This window comes from Palaemon carinicauda, chromosome 7, assembly GCF_036898095.1.
Source record: "Palaemon carinicauda isolate YSFRI2023 chromosome 7, ASM3689809v2, whole genome shotgun sequence".
Lineage (NCBI taxonomy): Eukaryota > Metazoa > Arthropoda > Malacostraca > Decapoda > Palaemonidae > Palaemon > Palaemon carinicauda.
Window position 1 is genome coordinate 11,555,564 of NC_090731.1, and position 20,302 is coordinate 11,575,865.

At 45.1% G+C, this 20,302-nt stretch overlaps 1 protein-coding gene across 3 annotated transcripts in view; it reads left to right on the forward strand.

The window, feature by feature from the left end:
- The window catches only part of LOC137643848 (recQ-mediated genome instability protein 1-like), a 301,889-nt gene that overhangs the window by 241,291 nt on the left and 40,296 nt on the right, over window positions 1–20,302 (forward strand). For all 3 annotated transcript variants that reach the window (XM_068376572.1, XM_068376574.1, XM_068376571.1), the window contains exon 4: window positions 16,092–16,217. In XM_068376572.1, the coding sequence (XP_068232673.1) occupies window positions 16,092–16,217 (126 nt within the window). The remainder of the gene's footprint in view (window positions 1–16,091; window positions 16,218–20,302) is intronic.

Genomic DNA, 20,302 nt, shown 5'->3' on the forward strand with positions numbered 1-20,302 from the left:
GTCTTCTGCTCACTCTGGCCACGGCCAGTGTGTAAGCAATCTTCTTGGTCTCTTACTACTCCCCCCCTTTCTAAGGAAGAGGGAAGGCAACATTCAGGCTCGCTCCTGAGTTGTTGGCTAGACTCAGAATCTGAGGGTCCCGACCCTTCGGTCCGATTCATTCAAGATTTTGAGTCTCCATTCTGTGTCTGATGTCCCAAGACCTTCTCTTTCTTGCCAGTACAGGAATCGAGAGGTAGCGCTGGGAACAGCTGCAGTTTGGCCTCAGTTGCAGCCGATTTGGGAACACAAGGAGGACATGGGGGGAGAGTCACCAGTATACCTCTTCAGCCCGACTCAAGGACATTCATCTCGACCTGTCTTCAGACCCTCCCCCGTCACGTCGCCCTACAGCACGATGTTGGATACATCGCAACGTCCCTCGCCTTCGAGTAATACTACTCTGTGACGCAGGTGCTACAAGCTGGAGTCTGGAAGCGTCTGATGACCTTCGCAGCCCGCTTCCTGCAGGGCGTGACCCACAGGAGTCTCGATACGTTTTCTATCGCTCTGTGGTGGCTACACAACAGCTGGTCTAACCTCAGGCTCCTTTTTGGACAGGTAGCAGAAGGTTGAGGGCATTGTTATCAGGTTTTAGTCTGCATGAACGAAAGAAGTATGTCTGGCCCTTACTTCTTTCTTCATCATCCCCTCTACGGGGAAGCAGCATCCCTGGTCTCTGCATAGCTGACCTCGAACCTCTGCAGGTAAACCATGCTTCCTTGTGTTCCAAGTATTGAGTCAATACTGTCGCGTCCCCCATACCCTGACGAGGTGGTATTGGGAACGTCCTAACCCAGAGTTCCTTCTGGAACTCCAGGTCAACTGCCTAAGACGGGTCACACTTCTTCCTTCACACACAAGCTTACGTAGGCCACATGGTTCCTTGCGGTGCAAGGAACTTGTGAGGTGCAGGGACTTCCTTTTCTCGAGTGCGACTCACTCGGATTCTGAGTCCCCGGGTAAAGCCAAAGCCAGTATGGCTGGGGACTTTCCACCCTTCCTAAGGGATAAGTCACCCTTTGTAAATAGCGTGGTTTGTATTTCGGTTACGGAACAAATGACAAATTCGAAGATAATTTGTATTTTTCCTAACCATACAAACCTTAGCTATTTACACATATTTGCCCGCCAGCCCTGTCCCCCAAGACAAGTCCTACCTCTAAGTGAAAGTGAGTATTCACCTGTGTGTGAGGGGAGGAGGGGTAGCTAGCTACCACTCCCCTACCCCCCCGCTAACTAGCGCGGGGGTAATACACCCTCGTTAAATTCTAATGGCTCGCCATTTCAGCTACGCTAAAAGTAATACCCTTTGTAAATAGCTAAGGTTTGTATGGTTAGGAAAAATACAAATTATCTTCGAATTTGTCATATTTGTTTATATTCGACCTTCCTAATAGTAGGCGGTCTTTTCTTGGAACCGAAGTTAATTAACTTTGAGCCCGTCATTTCGTTTTTACCTGTTAACATATTATGCCATTTTAATGTTTTTGAAAGAATTTCTTTGATAGTCTTGTACTGTTTTCAAAGTTGAACTAACGTTTTGTTTTGTCTCTGCAGTTGTTGACGTTCAGAACGTTCAACTTGCGCTCTATCGTTACGATAGAGAGAGAGTCTATCACGGTGTCACGTTGCAGTAAGAGTAAACCGATTCTAGCGTTTTGTTCATTCTTTCTTAGCTTAAATGGTTCTATTCTAATAAAGGAACTTTTTATTGGGAAACCTTTCAGTTTTTTTCCTTTAACAATAATATGTTTTAACGATATATATAATTGGGCTCTTCTCTCAGGTGCTAAGTCAAGAGAGAGAGAGAGAGAGATAGAGATAGAGACGGAGGGAGAGAGAGGAGGGTAAACGTTTCGTTCAAGCGGGTAACGTTGTTATCGTTTTTGCTCTTCTCCCTAGTCTCTTTAGGGGAAGAAGGTAAACGTTTCTAGAGTTTTATTCTTGTTCTCAGACTTTATGCGGTGAGAGATTTTAAACGTAGTTTATTTGATCTAGTGTTTAATCTCTTTTCCAGCCACTGAATTATTTATCTTTCATTATGTTTTTCTGTTACATTGTAATACTGTTTTCGCAATTACTAACTTTTAATGAAGGATAGAATTGCGTGTTTCAGGTACAAACCACTTAAAGTTTCGAGTTCAGTGAAATAAGTGCAAACAGAAAATCAAAAGTGATAAAGTGATAAGCGCATAGTGTTACAGTGTTGCGTTCGAGGGTTCGTCTGTTTGTGCCAGTTGTTCGCCTAGTCTGGGACCTCTTACAAGCTCCCAAGCCCAGGGGAGAAGTAATGTCGAAGGACTTATGGGTTCAGCAGGCCTTGATCGACGAACAGACGTTTCCCTCCGTGGTTTCGGGTGTAACCAACTCACGTAGCCGACGTGATCACCTCACCCACACAAAGACGAGAGAGCCCATTTATTCCTCGTCTGCGGAAGAGGTTTCTCGCAGAAACCATGGACCAAATCTTGCAGCTTTTAAGTGCAAGTCGGTCCCTTCCGCGCAAGTCCAACTCCTAGGTGGTGCCATTAGCACTGGGTCAGTTCGGACTTGCTGCAGTACGACAACTGCACACCTCCCAGAGAGGCAAGGTGGTATCGCAACAGACAGTAACTCCGTCTGTTGCCGCACCAGCTGTTTTAGACCCTCAGTTTCAACGGACAGTAGCTCCGTTTGTTGTTGTCTTTCTTAAACTCTAGTGGTCTATGCTGCTGACAATGCAGTCTCAGCTTGCGGTGTTGATGCAGGAGTTTCAGGCAGAGAAGGTTAACACACCTCCTCCTGCGAGCGCTCCTCCACCTCTACGCAGTCCCAGCCTGCCAGACGTATGATGTTGAGGTTCCTCAAGCTACCTCCATGCGTGAGCTGCCGCATTGGGAGTTGCCAGATACCAGCTCTGTGCAGCAACCTCCCCTTTCCTTGAGGCAGGAGCCTCTTGCCACGCGGCAACCTCCTCAACACTTGAGGCAGGAGCCTTATGCTTTGCATGAGGTAGGAGCCTCTTGCGTTGCCACTACCTCCTCCATCCTCGAGGCAGCTACCTCTTGCGGTGCGACAACCTCCACCATCCTCGAGGCAGGCAACCTCAACTCCACCTCTGCGCAGTCCACCCTGCCAGACGTATGATGTTGAGGTTCCTCAACCTACCTCCACGCGTGAGCTGCCGCATTGGGAGTTGCCAGATACCAGCGCTATGCAGCAACCTCTTGCGTTGCGGCAACCTCCACCATCCTTGAGGCAGCAACCTCAACTCTTGCGGCAGCCACCTCCACTCTTGAGGCAAGAACCTCAACTCTTGAATGGCTCTCGTGGCATGGTTGGTTTCGACCTGGCCTTTCATTAGAAGGGGCTAGCGTTCGATCCCAAGTATGATGTAGAAATTTATTTCTATTTGAACACGATGTTGTGTTGATATTTATCCATATTGACTCATTAGGGGTAATTTGTATGAATTACTACCAATTGTGTCACGTGGTGGCCCGGGGAAATCTGGTAAAACTCGCTGGTAAAGAGACTGATGTCTCACCAGGTAAATCCTCGGACAGCTAGATTAGTGTCAGGTTCAGATTTCTTTAAAAAATCCTCCTCTACCCATCAGGCAGCCTCATGCTTATGAGGAGCCTCATGCTATGCGGCATCCTCCTCAAACCATGAGGCAAAAGCCTCATGCTATGCGGCAACCGCCTCAACCCATGAGGCAGGAGCCTCATACTATGCGGCATCCTCCTCAACGCATGCGGCATAAGCCTCATCCCTTGCAGCATAAGCCTCATCCCTTGCAGCTTGAGCCTCATCCCATGCAGCATGAGTCTCATACCATGCAGCATGAGCCTCATCCCATGCAGCATGAGCCTCATCCCATGCAGCATAAGCCGCACGCCATGCAACATGCTCTGCTTACCTTACAGCATGCTCTACATACAGCATGCTCTGCATACCTTACCGCATGCTTCTCAGTCACACATCTTTGGTTGTTGCCAACTCACTAGACTGTCAAGCAGTTTCATAACGTTGCCTTCTAGTCTGCTGCTTTTGCACCAGTGAAACCCTCACTGAGAGAACTTAGCTTTTCTCGGATATGGTTCCTGTAGATGAGAAAGTGCTATTCTCCCTCCTTCTGATTTTCCCTTGAGGACTCTGTCATTTGGAGAGGAGCCTTTAGCTGCTTAGCCTCCTATGGACTTTTATTTAAGCATAGCATGCTTCCAGGGAGGGTAATGGTTCCACTTCAGTCGCTAACCCCGTCTGTTACCACACCTGCTCCCATAGACCTTGAGCTGTGTTGCAAGACATGCAGTCCAAGCTTAGTCCTTGTTAGAGGATTTTTTGTTTACGGAGTCAGTGTGTCACTGGGAAGACGTTCAACAACCAGCAGAAGTGTCTTGTTGTGACGCAGTGCGGCAACCTCAGCAACCCGATAAGGAGTTGTCTGTACGACCCAGACAGTCTAGACAGCTTCGGGTTGTCACTGTACTTCCTCGCTTCCCCATGGTTGACAGTTCACAGACTGTGCAGCAGTACCATGATCTTGTGTCCGGCTCCGTCAGACGACTAGCTTTTAAGAGCTCCCACAAGTCGTCGCTGTCTGGAGATTCTCAGATGGACTATGGATCTGACCAAGGAACTGGGCCTCCTGGTCAATTTTGAGGAGTCCCAGCTCGTCCCATCCCAGACCATTGTCTACCTGGGTATGGATCTTCAGAGTCGAGCTTTTCGGGCTTTTCCGTCGGCCCCAAAGATATACTAAGCCCTAGATTGCATCCAGAGCATGCTGAGAAGGAACCGATGCTCAGTCAGGTAGTGGATGAGTCTAACAGGGACACTTTCATCGCTGGCACTGTTCATCGAGTTAGGGAGACCCCACCTCCCCCCCTTCAGTATCATCTAGCGGCTCACTGGATAAAGGACATGACGCTAGAGACGATCTCAGTTCCTGTTTCCGAAGAGAGGAGGTCTACTCTCACGTGGTGAAAGAACAGCTTTCTTCTCAAGGAAGTCTACCTTTGGCTGTTCAGAAACCCGACCGCCGTCTCTTCTCTGACGCATCAGACACGGGCTGGGGTGTGACTTTGGACGGACAGGAATGCTCGGGAACATGGAATCAGGAGCTAAGGACACTTCACATCTATTGCAAGGAGCTGTTGGCGGTTCATCTGACCTTGATAAACTTCAAGTCCCTCCAGCTTAACAAGGTGGTGGAGGTGGACTCTGACAACACCACAGCCTTGGCTTACATCTCCAAGCAGGGAGGGACTCATTCGTGGAAGTTGTTCTAGATCGCAAGGGACCTCCTCATCTGGTTAAAAGATCGAAAGCTCACGCTGGTAACGAGGTTCATTCAGGGCGATATGAATGTCATGGCAGATCGCCTTAGCCGGAAGGGTCAGGTCATCCCCACAGAGTGGACCCTTCACAAGAATGTTTGCAGCAGACTTTGGGCCCTGTGGGGTCAGCCAACCATAGATCTGTTCGCTACCTCGATAACCTAGAGGCTTCCGTTGTATTGTTCTCCGATTCCAGACCCAGCAGCAGTTCACGTGGATGCTTTTCTGCTGGATTGGTCCCATCTCGACCTGTATGCATTCCCGCCGTTCAAGATTGTCAACAGGGTACTTCAGAAGTTCGCCTCTCGCAAAGGGACACGGCTGACGTTGGTTGGCTCCGCTCTGGCCCGCGAGAGAATGGTTCATAGAGGTACTGCAATGGCTGGTCGACATTCCCAGGACTCTTCCTCTAGGAGTGGACCTTCTACGTCTACCTCACGTAAAGAAGGTACATCCAAACCTCCACGCTCTTCGTCTGACTGCCTTCAGACTTTCGAAAGACTCTCAAGAGCTAGGGGCTTTTCGAAGGAGGCAGCCAGAGCGATTGCCAGAGCAAGGAGGACATCCACTCTCAGAGTCTATCAGTCTAAAGGGGAAGTCTTCCGAAGCTGGTACAAAGCCAATGCAGTTTCCTCATCCAGTACCACTGTAACCCAGATTGCTGACTTCCTGTTACATCTAAGGAACGTAAGATCCCTTTCAGCTCCTACGATTAAGGGTTACAGAAGTATGTTGGCAGCGGTCTTCCGCCACAGAGGCTTGGATCTTTCCACCAACAAAGATCTACAGGACCTCCTTAGGTCTTTTAAGACCTCAAAGGAACGTCGGTTGTCCACTCCAGGCTGGAATCTAGACGTGGTCCTAAGGTTCCTTATGTCATCAAGATTTGAACCTCTCCAATCAGCTTCTTTTAAGGACCTCACATTAAAAACTCTTTTCCTCGTGTGCTTGACAACAGCTAAAAGAGTAAGTGAGATCCACGCCTTCAGCAGGAACATAGTTTTCACATCTGAAACGGCTACATGTTCCTTGCAGCTCGGTTTTTTGCTAAAACGAGCTTCCTTCACGTCCTTGGCCTAAGTCGTTCGAGATCCCAAGCCTGTCCAACTTGGTGGGGGACGAACTGGAGAGAGTACTTTGCCCAGTTAGAGCTCTTAGGTACTATCTAAAAAGGTCATAACCTTTACGAGGACAATCAGAAGCCTTATGGTGGGCTATCAAGAAGCCTTCTCTTCCAAGGTCTAAGAACTCAGTTTCTTACCTATTCAGGCTCCTGATTAGGGAAGCACATTCTCATCTGAAGGAAGAAGACCTTGCTTTGCTGAAGGTAAGGACACATGAAGTGAGAGCTGTGGTTACTTCAGTGGCCCTCAAACAGAACCGTTCTCTGCAGAGTGTTATGGATGCAACCTATTGGAGAAGCAAGTCAGTGTTCGCATCATTCTATCTCAAAGATGTCCAGTCTCTTTACGAGAACTGCTACACCCTGGGACCATTCGTAGCAACGAATGCAGTAGTAGGCGGGGGCTCAGCCACTACATTCCCATAATCCCATAACCTTTTTAACCTTTCTCTTGAATACTTTTTATGGGTTGTACGGTTGGCTAAGAAGCCTTCCACATCCTTGTTGATTTGGCGGGTGGTCAATTCTTTCTTGAGAAGCGCCGAGGTTAAAGGTTGAGATGAGGTCCTTTAGTATGGGTTGCAGCCCTTTATACTTCAGCACCTAAGAGTCGTTCAGCATCCTAAGAGGACCGCTACGCTCAGTAAGAAAGACGTACTTAATAAAGGCAGAGTAATGGTTCAAGTCGTCTTCCTTACCAGGTACTTATTTATTTTATGTTATTTTTGAATAACTAATAAAATAAAATACGGGATACTTAGCTTCTGTGTTAACATGTATGCTGGTCTCCACCCACCACCCTGGGTGTGAATCAGCTACATGATTATCGGGTAAGATTAATATTGAAAAATGTTATTTTCATTAGTAAAATAAATTTTTGAATATACTTACCCGATAATCATGATTTAATTGACCCACCCTTCCTCCCCATAGAGAACCAGTGGACCGAGGAAAAAATTGAGGTGGTGTTGACAAGAAGTACTAGAGTACCTGACCACAGATGGCGCTGTGGTGTTCACCCCCACCTGTATAGCGATCGCTGGCGTATCCCGACCGTAGATTTCTGTCGGCAACAGAGTTGACAGCTACATGATTATCGGGTAAGTATATTCAAAAATTTATTTTACTAATGAAAATAACATTTTTAAATATTTAACTTAGCCGGTGAATATATAATAGCTGCTACTCAGCGGCTCGACAGAAAACACACTCAAAAACTCGCGAGCGATCGCTATGAAAGTTGCGGGTGTGACCATCAGCGCCAACTATCGGCCAGATGCCACTCTTGCATGTAAACAAACCCTTCAATTCTTCTCTGTCGACCTTGACGACAAGACGTATCATTACTCGCTGTAGAACCTGGAGTTTTCTCAACATATTTGGTGAAGTACTTCCTTTTGGTTTGAGCTTTCGCAATGCAGGTGTTTTATCTTCAACTTAAATCTTGAACTCGTTTTTGGATAGATTTAATTTTTGATGACTTTGGATTGTTTTTTGGACTTTCTTTGACTTTTAAATGGCCGACCCTTCCCTTAGTACGGAAGTGTGTTTTAGGCTTTTAACAATTATCTTATCACGTTATAAATTAATTATAGATTTTCCTCTATATATTTTATATCTCAACCGCCTTTATTAGGCCTCTTCGATTAGCTTTCCATTTATAATAAACATCAAGATAAATTTTAATGATTTGTTTATATGCGACATTTCCTGAGAGTAGGCGGTCCTAACTTGGAAACCGAAGTTAAACAACGTTGAGCCCTTTCAATCGTAAATAACTTTTACAGAGATAATGATTTAAAACTTATTAAATGAATATTTTTTAGTAAATATTTTATGAAAGATTTTCTTTGAATAGTCTTCGTACTGTTTCAAAGATGAACTAACGTTTAGTTTAGTTATGCTACGCAGTTTGCGCTCTATCGTTACGATAGAGAGAGAGAGTATCACGGTTTCACTTTGCAGAAAGAGTAAATAGATTCTGACGTTCATTCGTCTTTCAAAGCTTAAATGTTTTAAATTCTATTTTAAAGGAACTTTTTAATTGAAAAACCTTTCAGTTTTTTCCTTTGGTCAAATAACCTGTTTATTGACGAAACGTAAGTGGGCTCTTCTCTTCGGTGCGAAATCAAGAGAGAGAGAGAGAGAGAGATAGAGACGGAGAGAGAGAGAGGAGAGAGAACGTTCCGATCTTTATTCTCGTCCCAAGCGAGTAACGTTGTTCTCGAGTTACTCTCGTTCCTAGTCTCTGTACGGGGAGAAAGGATAAAACGTTTTTAGTTTTTATTCTCGTACCAAGGCACTGTACGGTGAGAGATTGAAAACGTAGTTTTTGAATGAACTAGTGTTTAGTCTCTTTCCCAGCCACTGATCTTTTTATCTTAAAATATGTTTACTTTTTTTTTTTTGCTTGTATTAATGTGCTTACATTATACGACTGATTTCACAATTATAACCTTTTGATAGAGGGTAGAATTGCGTGCTTCAGGTAGAAATCAGTTTTATTCATACCTAATGTGAAATGTTAAAAAATTCGATTTCAGTGAAATAAGTGCAAAACAGAAAATCGTAGTGATAAAGTGATATTGAGCAAAGTGTTATCAGTGTTGCGACCGAGGGTTCGTCTGTTCGTGCCTGTCGTTCGCCTAGTCCGGGACCTCTTGCAAGCTCCCAAGCCCAGGGGAGAAGTAATGTCGTACGACTTATGGGTTCGAGAGGCCTTGATCAGCGAACAGACGTTCCCTCTATGGTATCAGGCGTATCTCACCAAGATCACCCCTACCATAAGGCGAGAGAGACGATTTTCTCCTCGTCATCCGAAGGCTTTTCGCATAAGAAACCGTGGAACAAGGTTTCGAGGCCCTTTAAGCGAAAGTCAGTCCTTTCAGGACAGGTCCAGCGTCCTGGTTTTAACTATTAGGACAGCTCTGACCCTATGCAGTCATCGGAAGACTGCTCGCCACCTAAACAAAAGCGTAACACAGGCTCCGAGAGTCTTTTTGTAGGCAAGGTTTTGCAGTCACAGACGTTACCCTCGTCTCTTACCGCAACCATTCCCGTTGATCCTAAAATGGGTTGTACGGCAAGACATGCAGAATAAGCTTGCCTCTCTTATGGAAGACTATTCTGCCGATAAGGTTCACGTTGATCCTAGCCGTTTATCTCATCGAGATCCTGGCCTTCAGCCGCCCAAACGAACCTTTGTGCGTCCTGTTGACGTTGGCGTAGCTAAGTCACGTCAGTCACGATATGTAGTGCCTCACTCGATGCGGTCACGTGTTGATGTTCAGCCGCATTTGGACGTTAGGCCGCTTCCTAATGCTCCTGTTGACGTTCAGGACGTTCGCCAACCAGCGGAGTTGACTTGTTTTGACGCTGAGCGTCAACTACCGCAGTCTAGAGTTGTTTTGACTGCTCAGACTAGGCAGTCAAAACAGTCTCGAGTGGACGCCGAGCGTCCTCCCGCACCTGTTGTTGTTGACAGTTCACAGACTGTTAAGCAGTTACATGATGTTGCGTCCTGGTCCGCTACCAATGCACCAGTGCGTGTGGACTCTGCTTGTAAAGCATTGCCACCACGGTAGGTCTCTCCCTTGCTTGAGACTCGGCTATTGTCGGACAAGGTTCCTTCTGATGAGGAAGTTGCTGTTCCCCCTCTTACTGATATTCCCTTGAGGACTCTGTCAGACGGAGAGGAGCCTAAAGCTGCTTAGCCCTCTATGGACTTTAAATAAATCATGCTGATTTTTAAGGATCTTTGTCCGGATCTTTTTGTAACTGCTGCTCCTCGTTCGCCTAAACCTCAGAGTTTACACTAGGCCTAGCTACTTCGAAGCCGTTGTTTTATAAGCTAGTGCTCTCTCGCTCTTCTAAGAGAGCTTTACGTTTGCTAGGCGACTGGTTTATCACCAAGAGGAGTTTGGGGGAGACAGCCTTTGCTTTCCCTACTTTTAAACTGGCTTATAGAGCGAGAGTCTGATATGACACGAGAGAAGTTCTCGGCTTGGGAGTTCCTGCCTCTGCCCAGATAGACTTCTCAAACCTCATAGACTCTCCCTGGCGCCTGGCCATGAGACGCTCCAAGATTTTACAGGTCGACTTCAGAGCTATTTTCGAGCGTTTGAAGTTTTGCTGTACAATTATGTCATGCATAAACAAGGCTTTTAGGGATAGCTCCAATGATCTGACAGCCATGTTCTCTGCAGGAACAAGTCCCTCAGGGATGGCTCCAATGATCTGGCAGCCATGTTCACTGCAGGAGTACGTAAGAGGCAAGTGCGCTCAATGTGTTCATTGTCAAGACAAACTTCACGATGAAGTCTACCAGGCTGTCTTGACAGCATTTATGGAAGGCGACTGGATGGTCTCTCTCGACCTTCAGGAGGCATACTTCCACATTCCTATACACCCGGATTCCCAACCGTTTCTGAGGTTTGTTTACAGGAATGTGGGGTACCAGTTTCGAGCCCTGTGTTTTGGCCTCAGTCCTGCGCCTCTCGTGTTTACGAGGCTCATGAGGAATGTGGCAAAATCCCTCCATCTATCGGGGATCCGAGCCTCCCTGTACTTGGACGACTGGCTTCTCAGAGCATCGTCCAGTCTTCGCTGTCTGCAGGATCTACATTGGACGTTGAGTCTGGCCAGGGAGTTGGGACTTTGGTCAACCTAAAAGTCCCAACTGATCCCATCCCAGATTATTCTATATTTGGGGATGGAGATTCGCAGTCCAGTTTTTTTTTCGGGCTTTTCCGTCTGCCACCGAATAGAACAAGCCCTGCTCGAAGTCCAACTAATGCTGAAAAGAAAACGTTTGTTCAGTCAGGAGTTGGAACAGTCTCGTAGGGACTCTCTCATCCCTGGAGCAGTTTGTCTCACTAGGGAGACTACACCTTCTGCCTCTCCGGTTCCATCTAGCCTCTCACTGGAACTAGGACAAGACATTAGAGACGGTATCATTCCCAGTCTCCGAACCAGTAAAGGCATGCCTGAAATGGTGGGACAGCAATATCAGTCTGAGAGAGGGACTTTCCCTAGCAGTCAAGAACCCAAACCACGTGTTGTTCTCAGACGCGTCGGATTTGGGTTGGGGTGCGACCCTGGACGGTCGGGAATGCTCGGGTCTGTGGACCTCAAGTCAGAAGAGCATGCACATCAATGGCAAGGAGCTATTAGCAGTCCACTTGGCCTTGATGATATTCGAAAGCTTCTTCGAAACTAAGTGGTAGAGGTCAACTCAGACAACACCACAACTTTGGCGTACATCTCCAAGCAAGGAGGCACACACTCCTTCACGCTGCTCGAGATCGCAAGGGACCTTCTCTTATGGTCAAGAAATCGAGGCATCTCCCTGTTGACGAGATTCATCCAGGGGGACTTGAACGTCTTGGCAGACTGTCTCAGTCGGAGGGGTCAGGTGATACCCACGGAATGGACCCTCCACAAGGACGTGGGCAAGAGTCTTTGGGCTACTTGGGGTCAACCCACCATAGACCTCTTTGCCTCCTCGTTGACCAAAAGGTTACCAATCTATTGCTCTCCAGTCCTAAATACAGAAGCAATCCACATAGACGCGTTTCTACTGGATTGGTCTCTTCTGGACTTATATGCATTCCCACCATTCAAGATAGTCAACAAGGTACTGCAGAAGTTCGCCTCTCACGAAGGGACAAGGTTGACGTTGGTTGCTACCCTCTGGCCCGCGAGAGAGTGGTTCACCGAGGTACTTCAATGGCTGGTAGACTTTCCAAGAAGTCTTACTCTAAGGGTAGATCTGTTACGTCAGCCCCACGTAAAGAATGTCCATCAAAGCCTCCCCGCTCTTCGTCTGACTTCCTTCAGACTATCGAAAGACTCTCAAGAGCTCGAGGCTTTTCGAAGGAGGCAGCCAGTGCGATTGCAAGAGCGAGGAGAGCTTCTACCATTAGAGTATACCAGTCGAAGTGGGAAGTCTTTCGAGACTGGTGCAAGTCAGCATCTGTGTCCTCGTCCAGTACCTCTGTAGCCCAAATCGCAGATTTTCTTTTACATCTGAGAAAGGTTCGCTCCCTTTCAGCTCCCACGATTAAGGGCTACAGGAGCATGTTGGCTTCGGTCTTTCGACATAGAGGCTTAGATCTTTCCAACAATAAAGATCTCCAAGATCTCCTTAAGTCTTTCGAGACCTCTAAGGAATGTCGTTTGGCAACTCCTGGATGGAACTTAGACGTGGTCATAAGGTTCCTCATGTCAGACAGGTTTGAGCCATTACATTCAGCCTCCCTGAAGGATCTCACCCTCAAGACACTTTTCCTAGTGTGCTTGGCTTCGGCTAAAAGGATCAGTGAACTTCATGCCTTCAGAAAGAACATCGGTTTTTTCTACAGAAAAAGCCATTTGTTCACTTCAACTTGGTTTCCTGGCCAAAAAATGAACTGCCTTCTCGTCCTTGGCCTAAATCTTTTGATATTCCTTGCTTATCAGAGATCGTAGGCAACGAACTGGAAAGAGTATTATGTCCTGTTAGAGCTCTTAAGTTCTATTTAGCTCGTACTAAGTCATTACGAGGTAAATCTGAGGCATTATGGTGCTCAGTTAAGAAGCCATCATTGCCTATGTCAAAGAATGCTTTGTCATATTTTATCAGATTCTTTAATACGAGAAGCTCATTCTCACTTGAATGAGAAAGACCGATGTTTGCTTAAGGTTAAGACGCACGAAGTTAGAGCTATAACAACCTCCGTGGCCTTCAAGCAAAATAAATCTCTGCAAAGTATTATGGACGCGACTTTTTGGAGAAGCAAGTCAGTGTTCGCGTCATTTTACTTAAAAGATGTCCAGACTCTTTACGAGGACTGCTACACACTGGGTCCATTCGTTGCAGCGAGTGCAGTAGTGGGTGAGGGTTCTACCACTACATTACCCTAATTCCAATATCCTTTTTAATCTGTCTCTTGAAATGTTTTTTAATACAGTATTGTTTTTTGGGATGTACGGAAGGCTAAGAAGCCTTTCGCATCCTTGTTGATTTGGCGGGTGGTCAAAGTCATTTCTTGAGAGCGCCCAGATTAGGGGTTTGATGTGGTCCTGTTAGTATGGGTTGCAACCCTTTATACTTCAGCTCCTGGGAGTCTTTCAGCATCCTAAGAGGATCGCTGGGCTTCGTGAGGAAGACAGACTTACAAGGCAGAGTAATCGTCTAAGTCAACTTCCTTACCAGGTACCTATATATTTTGGTTTTGTTATATTGATAACTGTCAAAAACTCTTAGCTTATACGCTGTAAACTTAATTAACTCTGGTCTCTACCCACCGCCTTGGGTGTGAATCAGCTATTATATATTCACCGGCTAAGTTAAATATTTAAAAATGATATTTTAATTATAAAATAAATTTTTGAATATACTTACCCGGTGAATATATAAATTAAAGGCCCTCCCTTCCTCCCCAATAGAGACGCAGCGGGACGAGAAGAATTGAAGGGTTTGTTTACATGCAAGAGTGGTATCTGGCCGATAGTTGGCGCTGGTGGTCACACCCGCAACCTTCATAGCGATCGCTCGCGAGTTTTTGAGTGTGTTTTTTGTCGAGCCGCTGAGTAGCAGCTATTATATATTCACCGGGTAAGTATATTCAAAATTTTATTTTATAATTAAAATATAGTTTTTGCCAAAAGTTTTCTGTTCTTTCAAGCCCTATGATGCCAGCCAAATGTTCTGTACCTTCTAAAGCTTTTGGCAGTGAGCCCAAGCATCGGTGGAAGATGCTTACTATAGCCGAGAAGATGAAACTCCTCAGCATGCTTAAGAAAATAAACTATGGAGACGTCGGCTATCATTACGGCATCAGTGAATCTAAAATTTACTATTCATTGTATCAAGGACAAAAAGAACATAAGGACATTGGTAAATATCAATTTTAACAAGATAGTGAAAAAAGTGGTGATTTCTCGCAATAAGGCCATCGTAGGAAGAACATTACAGTGACTAACGACACCATACATTACTAAAGTAGCCCAGGCAAATCTACAGCAAGTATAAAGTTGTTGGTGATGACCACCGCAATACCAGGACCATCAATGGCATCTCACTAAACCAACCAAATCTTTCAAGATTTTTGGTGATCAATCTATTCTGAAGAAGTGTTTTAATTATTTCATTCTACCTTGTTTTGAGTATTGTTCTCCTGTCTGGTCTTCAGCTGCTGATTCTCATCTTAATTTGTTGGACAGAAACGTACGGTCTGTTAAATTTCTTATTTCTGATCTAGATATTAATATTTGGCACTGTCGTTCAATTAGTACATTATGCATGTTGCATAAGATTTTTCATAACTCTGACCATCCTTTACATTCAGATCTTCCTGGACAATTCCATCCTGTTCGTAATACTAGGCAGGCGGTTAATTCTAATAGCCAGGCCTTCTCCATTATGAGGCTCAATACTACACAGTATTCTAGAAGTTTTATTCCAGCTGTGACCAAGTTGTGGAATGACCTTCCTAATTGTGTAGTTGAATCAGTAGAACTTCAAAAGTTCAAACTTGCAGCAAATGTTTTTATGTTGAACAGGCTGACATAAGTCTTTTTATAGCTTATATATGACATATCTGTTTTGACGTTGTTACTGTTTTTAGACTGATTCATTGTTAATTTGTTCTCATCATTTATTTATTTCCTTATTTCCTTTCCTCACTAGGCTATTTTTCCCTAATGGAGCCCTTGGGCTTATAGCATCTTGCTTTTCCAACTAGGGTTGTAGCTTGGCTAGTAATAATGATAATACCATTAAGGGCTGGTTTGATAAATTTTAAAGAAGGCTCAACCTAGAAAGTATGTCTGCTTGGAGAAGTTGCTTTTGCTGACAAACCGGCATCAGATTAGTCCGTAACCGAGATGCTCCAGACCATCATCAATGAAGGGGGTTATTAGCATGAACAAGTTTTCAATATGATGAGACAGCTCTTTGGAAACGTATGCCATCGTGAACTTTCATTATGAAGAAGGATGCTAGAACCCCTGGATTCAAGGCCTTCAAAGATTGCTTCACACTTATAATGTGTGTAAGTGCTGCTGGCTTTAAGATAAAAGCCAAGGGCCCTCAAAAGTAAAAATAAGACCCTGCTACCAGTACATTGGATGCACAACCAAATGGCATGGATAACGAAACTGCTGGCATTGGATTGGTTTCATCAGTGCTTCATCCCTGAAGTCAATCTATATCTTGCTGAAAAAGACTTTTATTAGATTTTAAATGCTTCTCCAAATGGACAATGCTGGAGGCCACACAATCAACCTCTGTTATGAGGGGGTGTAGGTAGAAACCTTACCGCTGAACATGACATTGGTGATTTATTCCATGGATCATTCATTCTTATGGGGAAAATTTATTCTGCATTTGAACATGGTTTTGAAATGAATTGTGTTGAATTTCCGAGGTATCCTTGTACGTGTATTTGGATGGGTGAGAGATTTCCCTGTTTTAGAGATTTCATAAAGGCTGTTCAGTTTTCGTTCTTGTTTAGTCAGAGATGCAATCAATCTTTCCAAGTTGTATGTTAGTTTTACTTAAGTAATGATTTATATGCATAAAGCATAACATTTGTTTAAAGATGTTTCTATTGTTACAGCCGTTATGGGAGCCAAAACCATCACGGATGCTTTTAATGCAGATGACCGATGGAACATCTGTTATTCAAGGAATGGAGTACAGCTTTATTCCACATCTTAATGTAAACATCAAACCAGGCAGCAAGGTATGTGCCCCTTTCCTGTATTCTAATGTTACCTTACAGAATGTAAGGATTTTATTCTACTTATTGTATACCAATCAGTATTCTGTAGTGTTTTTCATCTATTTGTGAACAAAAAGTTTTAATCTTTCCTTTTTCATTTTTGTATACCTTAGAAATGCAATTGCTGGCTTAACCCTGAAAAAGATATGTATTTAGCTTGATTTCTGTTATGCTGCTCTCTTGATTGTTGGATCTTTTCCACTAATTTTTCTTCCCTCTCCTATTTTTTTCTTGAGACACTTACTTTTAGTGTGGGAATCAGCAATGAATTCCATTTAGATCCCAATTAGAATAAACATTTTTAAAATAAAATTATTTGAATACCTACCCAAAATTTAGTTTAAAGCCCCCTTTCTCTTCACTTAGTTGTCCTGTTGATTCATTAATTATGATACTGACCAAAAAGGATAGACTTGAAGCAGCTGGATCTATTCCCCGGCTTTCTCCTTTAATGGTGCAGTTACCATGTTGTCAGTGAAAGTATATTTTCTATGAAGTTTAAAGTTTTCCTTCAACTAAGGAACAATAGTGAATTCCTGGGAAGTGTTAGAATAGATAATTTTATTTTTCAATATTAATCTTACCCGATGATCATCTAGCTGCAACTCTGTTGCTCGACAGAAAAAACCTACGGTCGGGATACGCCAGCGATCGCTATACAGGTAGAGGTGTACAACTACAGCGCCATCTGTCGAGTAGGTACTCAGGTACTTCTTGTCAACAAGAACCAATTTTTCCTCTGTCGTGCCAATGGGAGGACCTACTAAATACGCCGTCCCTACTGGATTTGTTTTCACAACGATTTGGTGAAGTACACTATTCCAGTTTTGAGCTTTCGCTATGCAGGGGTTTTATCTTCATTTCAAAACTTGAATTCGTTTTCGATAGATTTAATTATGGTGACGAAGAGAGTATGGACTCTCTTTCACTTTTAAATGGCCGACCCTTCCCTTAGACGGAAGTGTGTTTAGGTTTTTGGTAATTTTGCTTAACAAGTTATAGATCTATTTATTTTATATCTCTCCGCCTTGATAGGCCTCTTCGATTAACTTTCCATTTATTATAAACTTATAAAAAAGTAATTTTTATGTTTGTTTATATGCGACCTTTCCTATAGTAGGCGGTCCTTACTTGGAACCGAAGTTAATTAACATTGAGCCCGTCATATCGTATTTAACCTTTTAAGAATTTAATACTTTTTAATTTTAATGTTTTATGAAAGAATTTCTTTGATAGTCTCATACTGTTTTCAAAGATGAACTAACGTTTAGTTTTTAGTCTCCGCAGTTGTTGACGTTCAGAACGTTCAACATGCGCTCTATCGTTACGATAGAGAGAGAGTGTTTCACGGTTTCACGTTGCAGTAAGAGTAAACCGATTCTAGCGTTTCGTTCATTCTTTCTTAGCTTAAATGGTTTAAATTCTAAATAAAGGAACTTTTTATTTGGGAAACCTTTCAGTTCCTTTTAGCAAATAACATGTTTTAACGATATATAATTGGGCTCTTCTCTCAGGTGCTAAGTCAAGAGAGAAGAGAGAGAGAGATAGAGACGGAGGGAGAAAGAGGAGAATAAACGTTTCGTTCAAGCGGGTAACGTTGTTCTCGTTTTTTACTCTTCTCCCTAGTCGCTGTAGAGGAAGAAGGTAAAACGTTTCTAGAGTTTTATTCTTGTTCCCAGGCTTTAGGCGGTGAGAGATTGTAAACGTAGTTTATTTGATCTAGTGTTTAGTCTCTTTTCCAGCCACTGAATTCGTTTTTTACTCTTCTCCCTAGTCGCTGTAGGGGAAGAAGGTAAAACGTTTCTAGAGTTTTATTCTTGTTCCCAGGCTTTATGCGGTGAGAGATTGTAAACGTAGTTTATTTGATCTAGTGTTTAGTCTCTTTTCCAGCCACTGAATTCTTTATCTTTATTTATGTTTTTCTGTTGCATTGTAATACTGTTTTCGCAATTACTACCTTTTAATGAAGGATAGGATTGCGTGTTTCAGGTAGAAATCAGTTAAAGTTTGATTTCAGTGAAATAAGTGCAAACAGAAAATCAAAAGTGATAAAGTGATATGCGCAAAGTGTTACAGTGTTGCGTCCGAGGGTTCGTCTGTTCGTGCCAGTTGTTCACCTAGTCCGATACCTCTTACAAGCTCCCAAGCCCAGGGGAGAAGTAATGTCGTACGACTTATGGGTTCCACAGGCCTTGATCGACGAACAGACGTTTTTCCCTCCGTGGTTTCGGGCGTATCTACACACGTTGCCGACGTGAGATCGCCCCACCCACACAAAGACGAGAGAGCCCATTTATTCCTCGTCTGCGGAAGAGGTTTCTCGTAGAAACCATGGACCAAATCTTGCAGCTTTTAAGTGCAAGTCGGTCCCTTCCGCGCAAGTCCAACGGCCTAGGTGTAGCCACTGGGTCAGTTCGGACTCGCTGCAGTCATCCGACGACTGCACACCTCCCAAGAGAGGCAAGGTGGTACCGCAACAGGCAGTAACTCCGTCTGTTGCCGCACCAGCTGTTTTAGACCCTCAGTCACAACGGACAGTAGCTCCGTTTGTTGCCGTTTTTTTTGTAGACCCTAAGTGGTCTTTACTGCAGTCTATGCAGTCTCAGTTAGCTGCGGTTATGCAGGAGTTTCGTGCGGAGAAGGTTTACACTGCTCTCGTTAGCCTACAACCTACCACGGTTGTGCGCCCAGCTCACGCTGAGGCTGCCTGCTCCCACACTCCGGCTGCGGAGAGCTCCACCTCCGATGCGCAATCGACCCTGCCAGACGCATGTTAACGTTAGCCGACATGCGGCTCCCTCCGTTAACATGCGTGAGCTACCGCATCAGCAGTGGGAAGGTGGAGTCAAGCTGCCGTGTTTTGACGCGATGCATTAGTTTCCGCAACCCACGGCAGTCCCCACCACGCACCACCACTCCGCTTTGGTTGTTGCCTGCTCCCACACTCCGACTGCGGAGAAGGTTGACGATGCACCCGTTTGCCTACAACTTGCCACGGTTGTGCGCCCAGCATGGCTGCCTGCTCCCACACTCTTGTTGTGAGAGCTCCTCCACCCATGCGCAGTCTACTCTGCCAGACGCATGCTTACTCCCACAGACACACGGAGCACTCCGTTGCCGTGCGTGAGCTACCACAAGCTGCCGTGTTTTGACACGGTGTGTCAGCCTCCGCAACACACTGTGGTTACCGCCACTCGCCCGCAGCAGACTAATCAGTCAGGAGTTGAGGCTTCCCCACACAGCTTTGGTTGTTGCCAGCTCACAGACTGTCAAGCAGTTACATGACGTTGCCTTCTGGTCTGCTACTAATGCACCAGTGCTGTATGTCCTCACGCACCTGTTGTGGTTGACAGTTCAGTTTTTGACAGTTCACAGACTTTCAAGCAGTTACATAACGTTGCCTTCTGGTCTGCTGCTTAGGCACCAGTGAGACCCTCACTGAGATAACCTAGCTTTTCTCGGACATGGTTCCTGTAGATGAGAAAGTGCTGTTCTCCCTCCTTCTGATATTCCTTTGAGGACTCTGTCATTTGGAGAGGAGCCTTAAGCTGCTTAGCCTCCTATGGACTTTAATTTAAGCATAACAAGGCTTCCAGGGATGGTAAATGGTTCCGCTTCGGTCGCTAACCCCGTCTGTTGCCACACCTGCTCCCATAGACCCTAATGGGCTTTGTTGCAAGACATGCAGTCCAAGCTTTTGTCCTTGATAGAGGATTTTTTACGGAGAAGAACCTCCTAGCCAACAACCTTCCTACCGGTTGGTTGTACGCCCTGTTGACGCTGAGGTATCCTACTCACGTCCGCCAGTTGAGGTGGTTCCTCCACCGGTGCGACCCAGTGTGGGTTGCCAGTCGCACGTTGACGTTAAGCGACTCTCGGAGGTGGTTGTGGACGTTCAGTGTGTCACTAGGAAGACGTTCAACAACCAGCAGAGGTGACTTGTTGTGACGCAGTGCGGCAACCTCAGCAACCCGGTAGGGGGTTGACTGCACAACCCAGACAGTCTAGACAGTTTCGGGTTGACACTGTTCTTCCTCGCGTCCCCA